The 11,282-nt window shown below is 46.7% G+C and overlaps 1 protein-coding gene across 1 annotated transcript; it reads right to left on the minus strand.

Annotated features, from left to right (window-relative positions):
- Positions 1 to 1,801: 1,801 nt before the first annotated feature.
- On the minus strand, positions 1,802 to 7,418 carry PPP1R15A (protein phosphatase 1 regulatory subunit 15A). Its single transcript, XM_072110215.1, has 3 exons — positions 7,074 to 7,418; positions 3,628 to 4,712; positions 1,802 to 2,882 (listed from the first exon to the last, which is right to left on the minus strand). The coding sequence occupies exons 2-3, from the start codon at positions 4,699 to 4,701 to the stop codon at positions 2,673 to 2,675; spliced, it is 1,284 nt and encodes a 427-aa protein (XP_071966316.1). The 5' UTR covers positions 4,702 to 4,712; positions 7,074 to 7,418; the 3' UTR covers positions 1,802 to 2,672.
- Between the last annotated feature and the right edge of the window lie 3,864 nt (positions 7,419 to 11,282).

Below are 11,282 nucleotides of genomic sequence, written 5' to 3' on the forward strand. Positions count from 1 at the left end.
CTAAAGCTGTATGCAAATGACCTGTGAAATGTCCAATGAAGCATTAGCATATTCAAGCTGCCCAGCTTATTCATGAGTGGGAGGCACAGCCGCACCCCCTGTGCATAACTGACAGCCTGTATAATGATGTGAGGCTGTATAATGATGTGCTTCCTGGTGCTGGTGGCCACGCCCCCTGCAGCCTGTGTGTGCATGTCTGTGTGTATAGGAAAGATACAGCAGCTCCAGGCAGCCAGGTTACAGCAGAACATGTCAGATTCATGTGTAGCTGATGTCTGTGTCTCTCACCTGTATATTAGGATGCAGCATGTCAGCAGGTACAGCACTCACACTAGCAATGCTTTACTATACATTACACACAGACATGAGCAGGGAGAGGTAACAGGAGTGACATCACTGCCTCTGACGAGCCTCATTTACATGATAAAAATAGATGGTTTTACAATGAATAATGTATGAAATAACTAGATAAAGGCTGGGATGGGATCCTTGTGAGCTGCTCCAACAGGTAGAGGTGACAGGACTAGTGACACAGACCTGATGACAGGGGTCATTTAAACATGTTTGGCATATACAGTACTTTGTCAATGGAAACCTGCCCCCTGCTAAAAAAAGCACCCTGGTGAAAGTTTCAATTTAAGACAAATGATTTTAAGGGGGCACATTTGTCCTGCATGAAAATTTCTGGGCAATTTGGTAAAAACTAGGAAGAAACCATGTATTAAAGGTTCTGCTATACACTTATTCATTCTGCCATGTAGATGTGAGGTCCACCTCCCGCTGCAAAAGCATGTCCCATATCATGGCACTTCCTCCACCACCTTTGGAGGTTTCACATGGAGTGTCTTCCTGGCATAGAACAGAAGATGCAGCATCCTCAAATCTCATGGGGACCATTTCAGAAAACACCCCATGAAAGCTCACTGATGGAGAGCACACCCAGGGGAAGATTAGCATCAGTCAGGTAGTTGTGGACAGCAGACCAATAGAATAGTTCTTAATCACTGGGCACTCCCAAATATGTATGGGTCCTTCCTATAACTACAGCATTGCATGCAACTCACTGGGGTCAGTTAAATTCAAATGGAGCCACTTGTATGAGATGGTCTCTAGAACTAATGACTGGATCTCAATGTAGATCTTCAGACTGGGGCTCTTCCACATCTGAAATATCAAGTTGCCATCTGGTGCAACCCAACTCAAGTGGGGATGACTAAATGAGTAGATCAGTCTCAATACCTGAACTTGCAGCAGATTCAAGACTCCCACATTTGAGTGTCAATAGCAAACTTTGAGCACTTGAGAGCATGCTGTACAAGTCATTAAGGGGTTAAACCACCAATGACATGTATATATTAATGACCAATTTGTTTGGGAATTATGCTTATTCCCAGAATTCCCCTTTCACAGCACAGAGGGATTCTGTAACACACCCAGAGCTCTCCAGGCTCATTCACACAATTTTAAAAGTTGTATTTGTTATCCATGGCTCCTTCTAAAATCAAGATTAGCACAGTCAGTGCCTGGATCTATGAGTAAGTGTCCCTGGGTTATCATGCTTGACTGATTGTAGGCTTCCTCTAAATCATATGATAGTGGCCAGCACATGTCCTGAGTCACAAGTTCACTCCCCCAGTTCTCAGTGTGCAGGTGGTCCTCACCTGCCAAGGACACAGATTGTAAATGGCTGTCCATGGGACAGTTCGTGTCCTGTCCCAACCAGGACCTGAATGTACAGCACTATAGATCCTGGCAATGCGGATAGTCAAGCTAAAAAAAAAACAAAAAAACAAACACAATATACAGTTCTAGAAAACACAATATAGAAATATTTATTAAAACCAAATAAAATTAGTATATTTACAATTTAAACAAAAATAAAAAAATCTCAAGAACGCCAAATCTCCAGAACAGCTAGTCAGTTATTAATATCACTGCAAGCAATGCTACAGCTTCATATAGTCCAGGAGGGACTTTGTGGTTGAGCTATAGAAGATCTCCTCCAGCCAGACAGCTCAAGTCTTCCTGTGGCTATTGGGCCATCTACCAGGAACATTTTTTTAGGATCTGGCCTTAACACTTCAAATTTATGTAAAAGGCTACATCCAAGGAAGTATTGTAATATATTATTTGCTTTAGGGGGTTATCAGTATGGCAATTTTTGACAGGTTTATCACAACATGGACTAGTGTCCTGGCCCGAATGAGACCCGACTGCATTGATCCTGCAATCAGGACACCTGTCCATATAAAAACTGAAATTTTGTTGTTGACAAATGTGACTAGTCACATGCGACTTGTTCCCTTCCATAAGGGAGTGTTGTCATATCCCACATAACCAAGGGGTGGTTGAGGTAGATTTAAGAGTGGCCCCTTTGTGTATTACACGCCTGATGAAGGGATGGTCTTTTTGGATACGCAAATAATTTTGGCAGGAAAGCAATAAATTAAAAACAGCATAGAAGTGCGTTTAGTTTAGAATGCCCACAAATACAGCAGTTCTGTGCTTTATGGCACTGACATAGCTCAAAAATGGACAGTGGTACTGTAACAAAGTTTAAATAAACAGCTATTCAATTAACACTGTCATGTCACTGGCAAAAGAAAGGTTCATAGAATTCCCTGACACGAGTGCAGACACTTTATTCTGGGCATCCACAAGGGATTCAGAGTTCAGTTCTGTTTTCCGTTTAGTCTCGTCCAGATCTTTTCTCTGTGAAGAGCTTCCAGACAGAAGCCAATGGCAGCCTCAGTCTCTGCAATACGTCTCTGGAAGCGACTGCGATCCCGGGCATATTCTTCCCATGGTCCTTTCCGGGCCATTCTGTGTGCAAAGCTCCAGGTAATAATGGGGTGGACTGTGACTTTGGGCGAGAAGCGAACCTGCAATAGAAGAGGTTAGATGAGATCACTATGAAATAAGCCAAGTCTCACACAAACCCAAGCCTATAAATAGCAGCTGCATAAGTAATAGGGTAGAGCCAAGTCATTATTAAACAATTACTAACAATGACACAGCAGTCGTGGCTCGTTGCCATGATAACCTAATGGCAGACTTCCTGACGGCAGCTTCTACTCTCAGATCACCTGACTGTTTCAGAAGATGGCATCAGGTATCACCAGAGACCTTATGCAATGACATGAAATATGAGGAGCTTCAGATGACAAGTCCCCAGGTAGCACACAAGAATTTGCTTCCCTGCATGTATTTTCCAAAAGTGAAACTGACCATGATTTTTAATCTACAGTATGCATCAGATCAATGGGGATCTAAAAACCTCAAACCCACCAATTCACGTGGAAGCACTGCTGTCTTCAATGCCATCTATTCTTTAGCAGTTGTGCTCAGAACTACCATCACATCCCATTATCTACTGTAACATGAACATAAGCTGTAGACCCCATGTCAGTGTGCAAGGCCCTCAATGAAAATACTGCTGTATTATGTCCCCCAATAAACTGATTAGCTGCCAGTTCTCAGTAATGGTCATATATTAAAGGCCGCAATACTAAAGATGGGGCGACCTTATGGATAAAGTTTTTGGCAAACATGTGGGAAGAAGCTTTCAAACTACATATTACCCCTAGCCCACAGAATGCCCAGGAGCAGGTCATGTTGCCCACTTACTTTCTTTGTGCCGTGGTTGTCTTGCCAGGGCGACTCCTCCTTCAGTAGGCTGCACTTGTGAGAAGACTTGTGTCCTATCAGCACCGGCTTCTTACACAACTTTGTTTTCTGCTTTTCAACAATCCCACTGTCAATTTTGACAACTTTTGAATGGTCCATATTATCCTGAATTTGGCTTTTTTCCAGACATTTGATGGGAGCCTCTTTCATCGGCTTCTCAGGACTTTTTGTAGGCATGGAGAAAGAAAGGGGATTATATGGATCATCACTACGACAGAAAGATGCCCACAAGTCTTCATCATCGTGGCATGTACTATCTTCATCCCAAGAGTCGTCATCAGACCAGTCACTTTCCTCACTACTGTCCTCTTCATACTTAGACATAGGAGTCCAAGACTCTTGCATTCCACTGTCCACAGACATATCTCCTTCAGCACTTCCCACTTCAGACTCCTCAGAGGAGTCCACCTGTTGTGCTGCCATACAGATCATGGACAGGATGACTGGATTTGTACAAGAAGGTACAAGAACCTCTTTGTTAACAATATCTTCACATTTATGATCTACCTTCATCTTTGCCATTTCTTTAACCGTATCCATCTGTATGTTGCACAAGTCTTCAACAATCATCTTCTCAGGCTCCATCTGACTTCCCCAGTGACACTTAACAGTGACTCTATTAATGGGCTGCTCACCATTGCACATGGCCTTAAGCCTGGACTGGTTTTTGTAGATGTACATGGTTGTCATCAGCAATGGTAGTAAAAGATCAATAACACTCCAGCACAACCACACAGCTGCTCGTAAAGCCTTGTTCACACAGACCCGAGGAAGCATCTTCCAATACAAGGTGCGTTTCTGTAGGAGGGTCTTGCCCAATGAAATAATGGACTGCAGGATTCTAGCAGCCATTGTAACCATGACCATGTCTGTTCCCAGGTCAGTAAGGGCAATGGGCATCTTAGGGTGTTCTCTCATAACATCAAAATGGAAGGCAGTGCCTCTATGCCAACAGGTCAGAGGAGAGGTCAAATTTTTCCAGTATGAGCAAAAGTTGAGGTAGTTAAGTCCCATTCTGTAAGTGTCTAAAAGAAAAAAAAATAGGAGTCAGATACCACAAGTTTTAGCAAATTACCGTAATAAAGATATCACATTTCAAAGGGCTGCAGTCCAACTGATGGCCACTACACAATGTATGGAGCAGTGTGGCTTCATTATACTACAGGACCCAACCCCACTATCAAAGTCAAACATCCCTAACAAATAAATGACACACAAACCCCTGCTGTCATGGAAGGAGAGACCAGAGCTGGAATGATTGGATGTCTATGACTGTTCTGTGTTACCGGCAGCAAATCCAGTGCCAAAATTACTACAACTATAGGAAGATCAAAGAAACTTGCCACCAACTTCAGCCCTCCTCCCCATGAGGTCATCATTTCCTCACTATGACACATGACCTGCTATAGAGGAAATGCGAGAACTTATTCAGGACGGAAAATGTTCACCACCCTCTACAGAAATTCCCAACATGCCAGACCTAGAAGTGTACACCAAGTTATATACTACTGTACAGTACATGTACTATACCACATGTGATATACAAGTAGTATGAGGTACAGTATATGCCAAGCATTCTAGCAGTTATATCTACCGTACAGTTCATGTAATATACCACTGGCAACATTATAGCAGTAGTATAAACCAATGTATACGACCAGGACACCAGAAGATATATCTAAGCAGTGTACTGTACAGTTTATGTAATGTGTCACTGGTGGTATATCACAATGTGTAATATACAGTACAGTATACGACACCAGCAGATATATCTCAGTGGTATACTGTACAGTTTCGGTAACATGCCACTACCAGCAGTTATATATCTTAGTACAGTGATGGCTAACCTATGACACGCGTGTCAGTGCTGACACGCGTAGCCATTTTCACTGACACGCGGCTGCCTGAGAGTTAAAGGGGTATTCCCATCTGGGCATTTACATTTAATTAAATTCATTTGCCATTTGTAAACATTTCTTCAATTGGATGTTATTTTAAAAAATGTTCCCGTGTGAAGATAATTTCTCAAATGTAGTCATGTTGTCCCTTAGAAACCAGATCGCTTCCTCGGATACGACCACGTCACACTCTGGCAGCGGTGGCCAGACTTGCGCTATAGAGTCCTGCCGGACCACCAGGATTCAGCGATCATTACCACAGGACGGCTGTAGGACCAGCAGTAACTCCCGGACATTTCATATACAAAACCTTTTGTTTCTTTGTGCACTCAATCCATCAGAGGTGGCCTTATCCGAGGAAGCTATCTCGTTTCTAAGGGACAACATGGCTACATTTATGAGAAATTATCTTTATACAGGAACATTTTTTTTAATAACATCCAATTGAAGAAATGTTTATATATGGCAGATTAATGAAACTGAATGTGAGTGCCCAGACGAGAATACCCCTTTAAGTTTCATCCTACATGACCAGGTGCAGTAGCCGGGAGGCTGAGAGATTGCACTGAGCTTCCAGCACTCCCCCCTCCTCCTCCCCGGGCCGACCTCTCCCCATGTGTGAGCTGTGCCTAGTGTCTCCAGTCAGAACAGGTATCAGCATGGGGCACAGCAGGAGAGGTGACCCGGCCATACACCCAGGAGGCTCCTCTGCAGCTCCTGATAGTTGTGGTGGGGGGAGGATGGCAGCACAGTCAGAGGTCACATCGCTGCTGCCCTGTGTGATGTCCCAGCAGCTGCCACCTCTACACTGACCATGTCCACAGCAGGGGCAAGGGAGGACAACCACTCTTATCATATAGTAAGTAAGGTCAGTGCACTGTATGATAGAAGACCGTCATCAGTGCTCCTCACACCTTCTTCATGCCAAGAGGGCATAAGGGAGATGCAGACAGAGGCGCCTGCGCCCTCGCTATAACCTGTGAACTTTCATGACTGAAAGTTCACAGATACTAAGCATTTCCACACCGGTCTGATTGTAACCGATCTATTACAATGTGTGATTTGCACATAGTAATAGATGATTGGGAAAATCCCCATATACTGCCATACTGTAGAATGGCAGTACATGGTAGGATCAATCAGACAACCTACAGTTAAAGTACCCTAGAAGTTAAATAGTATACATATTTATTATTTAAATTATAAATATCACAAAATTATGTTTTTTTTTTGTCAAGGTGACACACCACCCGAGTTAGGCTCGGTTTTTTGGCGAATTTTGACACACCAAGCTCAAAAGGTTGCCCATCACTGTCTTAGTATAATGTACAGTGGCAGTATAACAAGTAATGTGTAGTATACTGTACGGTAGGTGTATATGAGCATATAGCCAGGGCACTACACAGCACCGCCAGTATATTACGAGCAGTACTAGTCTATGGCACCTGACACTGATGTACCGGTACGGAAAGGACATGCGGTACCTACCGGGCAGGACTCAGCCTGTGACCACGGCGCTCCAGCAGAAGGTAGATGCGGACTCCTGGGCGGGAGGCTCCTGGATATTGCGGTTACACTGGCGGCACGGGTCGGCAGGTCGCACTGGAGCTCTTCTGACGTGTCTCTTGCTCAGCACACAGCACATTGGTGAGAAGCGGTGACTACTCTCCGGTACACAGCTATCGGTACAGGCCATACCTGGTCATCGGGCCGCTCTAAACTGAATATATCCTCTGTGTTTGTAATTCGGGCGTAAAATGACGACAGAAACACAGAGCGAAGCTTATATAGAATCTGACGTAACCGCACGCACCAATCACCGTCGAGAGGCGGGACCTCCAGACCTGAGGAAAGTACGTGACGTTACGCTTGTAGTCCTAGGAGCTGCGAATAACATGGGTTACCATAGAGAGATAGAGTAGGGGCGGGTACAGAACGTCACATGCTTATTATAGTAACTGTGACGTCAGGAAAGTCCTAGAATTGTCGGGAAATTACTCACTGATCTATCGCGGGTTGTCGGAGAATAGAAGACTATGGGAATACGGGAATTCCAGAGGGTGTACATAGTGCTCCAACCAGTGATCAGAGACGATGTATAGGGGACTGCCGCCTCATGTTCTATCGTGACAAGTATACCTCTGCCCTGTCAGCAATCCACAGCGTGTGTATGGACTACATAACACACCCAGCCACAGAGCAATACATTAACTAATACATTACACACCCGGCCACAGTGCCCCCATAACACACCCAACCACAGTGCCCCCATAACACACCCGGCCACAGTGCTCCCATAACACACCCAACCACAGTGCCCCCATAACACACCCAGCCACAGTGCCCCCATAACACACCCAGCCACAGTGCCCCCATAACACACCCAGCCACAGTGCCCCCATAACACACCCAGCCACAGTGCCCCCATAACACACCCAGCCACAGTGCCCCCATAACACACCCAGCCACAGTGCCCCCATAACACACCCAGCCACAGTGCCCCCATAACACACCCAGCCACAGTGCCCCCATAACACACCCAGCCACAGTGCCCCCATAACACACCCAGCCACAGTGCCCCCATAACACACCCAACCACAGTGCCCCCATAACACACCCAGCCACAGTGCCCCAATAACAGAGCAATACACAGTGCCCCCATAACACACCCAGCCACAGTGCCCCCATAACACACCCAGCCACATTGCCCCCATAACACACTCAACCACAGTGCCCCATAACACACCCAGCCACAGTGCCCCCATAACACACCCAACCACAGTGCCCCCATAACAGAGCAATACACAAGGCCCCCATAACACACCCAGCCACAGTGCCCCCAAAACAGAGCAATACGCAGTGCTCCCATAACACATCCAGTCACAGTGCCTCCATAACACACCCAGCCACAGTGCCCCCATAACACACCCAACCACAGTGCCCCCATAACACACCCAGCCACAGTGCCCCATAACAGAGCAATACACAGTGACCCCATAACACACCCAGCCACAGTGCCCCCATAATACACCCAGCCACATTGCCCCCATAATACACCCAGCCACATTGCCCCCATAACACACCCAGCCACATTGCCTCCATAACAGAGCAATACACAATGCCCCCATAACACACCCGACCACAGTGCCCCCATAACACACCCAACCACAGTGCCCCCATAACACACCCAACCACAGTGCCCCCGTAACACACCCAACCACAGTGCCCCCATAACACACGCAGCCACAGTGCCCACATAAGACACCCAACCACAGTGCCCCCATAACACACCCAGCCACAGTGCCCCCATAACACACCCAACCACAGTTCCCCCATAACAGAGCAATACACAGTGACCCCATAACACACCCAGCCACAGTGCCCCCATAATACACCCAGCCACATTGCCCCCATAACACACCCAGCCACAGTGCCCCCAAAACAGAGCAATACACAGTGCCCCCATAACACATCCAGCCACAGTGCCCCCATAACACACCCAGCCACAGTGCCCCCATAACAGAAAAATACACAGTGCCCCCATAACACACCCAGCCACAGTGCCCCCATAACACACCCAGCCACGGTGCCCCTATAATAGAGCAATACACAGTGCCCCCATAACACAACCAGCCACAGTGCCCCCATAACACACCCAGCCACAGTGCCCCCATAACACACCCAGCCACAGTGCCCCCATAACACCCAGCCACAGTGCCCCCATAACACATCCAACCACAGTGCCCCCATAACACACCCAGCCACAGTGCCCCCATAACAGAGCAATACATAGTGCCCCCATAACACACCAAGCCACAGTGCCTCCATAACACACCCAACCACAGTGCCCCCATAACAGAGCAATACAATAAACAGCTATAACAGTTAGCAGAGGTGTCTGCAATGATGCTTTATTGTTAAATACTGGTTCCTTTGAAAACCTAACATTTTCCAAATCCAATTGTCACCAAAAAATTTTTGACTCGGGTTACAAAAAGTATACAGTTCCGACTTGCATACAAATTCAACTTAAAGGGAACCTACCACCCCGATTATACCTATAAAGGGCTAATCCCCACGTCCCGGGTGTCTTTTAGAAAACTTTATTGCTGCTATATGCTAGTTTTTTTATGCGGCTACTGGGGCGTGGAGTAGCCGGACATGAGGCTACTAGTCGCGGCTACTCCACACCCCAGTAGCCACGTTACTCCGCCTACCAGGTAATATTCGGCGCGCAGCTCCTGGTAGTTGCGCGCCCTCGTCCGGGTCCCCTGCGTTCTGCAGCCTTCGGCTGCGCGGCTCCGGGGCCGGAACTACTGCGCAGTAGCCGGGGGACTCGGACGTCCTGGTAGCCGTGACTAGTAGCCTCATGTCCGGCTACTCCACGCCCCAGTAGCCGCATAAAAAAATTAGCGTATAGCTGCAATAAAGTTTTCTAAAAGACACCCGGGATGTGAGGATTAGCCCAAAAAAGGGCTATCCTCACGTCCCATCCATCCACCTACCACCCCTTCTACCTTTATAGGTATAATCGGGGTGGTAGGTGCCCTTTAAGAACAAATCTGCAGAACCTCTCTTGTACGTAACTCGGGGACTGCCTATACTGCAATCAGAGATCAGACCCAGAGCGATAAAGTATTCAAGGTTTCCTAAAAAAAAAAAAATACTTTCTTTAAAAAACCTAAAAAAACCCCTCCACTTCCCCAGAATCTCTAAGGCCGCGGTCACACGTACCGCTAAGCTTCTGTCATAACGCGACGCTAGCGCACAGGGGGAGGTCCTTGGCCCGAACGCACATGCGTTTCCAGGGAAAAGAAAAGAAAATCACAAACATGTTAGGTATTCCAATTTAGCAAAAACAACTATACTGTGAGACTGCCCTGCACAATCCCATGTGACTTGGGCCCCTTCCACACTTGCGTTGCAGATCACGTTAGAGTCTGATCAGGGTGCGATCAGGGTTTGGTCAGTGAAAAACGCACATTTTGCATCAAGTTCAATCAGTTTTCAGTCAGAGTTTGTTCAGTGTCTCTGTTTTTTACGGGCGTTTTCAATGCAATTTCAATGCGTTTTTTCACGCGCAGAAAATGCCTGTGAAATGGACTCAGGACTGAGCTCTATCTTTTCTATGGCAATTGATGCGTGAAAAACGCATTGCACTTGCATGTGTCTCAGGGCGCGTTCACACGTTCCGCTATCGTCGTATTCATAACGCGACGCTAGCGCACAGTGGGCGGGGCTCGGGACCGATCACATATGCGTTTCCCGGGAAACGTATGCGATTAATAACCCGATCGCATGCGTTTCTCTGGAAACGCATATGCGATCGCCCCAAACTCCGCCCCCTGTGAACGTGCCCTCAGAGTGCAATGCGTTTTTGATGCATCTCCATAGACTTGTATGGTGCGTTTTTCACACGCGTGACTTGCAAAAGTAGAGCATGTCAAGATTTAAACACGCGTTAAAAAAAAACCTGTGTGTGCGCGTGAAAAAAAGTGCAAGTCTGAAAAGACCCATTGATTACAATTGGTCAGAGTGCAATGCAAGTTCTGCGTGTCAAAAGCATGCGCAGAAAACGCGTGTGAAAAACGCAATTGTGAAAGGGGCCTTGCACTGAAGGCGCGTTCACACGTTCCGCTAGCGCCGCGTTCATAACGCGACGCTAGCGCACAGGGGGCGGAGTTTGGGGCGATCGCA

The sequence above is a fragment of the Engystomops pustulosus genome, chromosome 6 (assembly GCF_040894005.1).
Source record: "Engystomops pustulosus chromosome 6, aEngPut4.maternal, whole genome shotgun sequence".
Classification (NCBI taxonomy): domain Eukaryota; kingdom Metazoa; phylum Chordata; class Amphibia; order Anura; family Leptodactylidae; genus Engystomops; species Engystomops pustulosus.

Excerpts from the sequence above, each read along its gene's own strand:
- PPP1R15A (XM_072110215.1), bottom strand. The coding sequence starts at position 4,701 with ATGGGACTTAACTACCTCAACTTTTGCTCATACTGGAAAAATTTGACC. Across the intron at positions 2,883-3,627 it reads ACAACCACGGCACAAAGAAA|GTTCGCTTCTCGCCCAAAGT; the intron begins GTAAGTGGGCAA and ends CTTCTATTGCAG.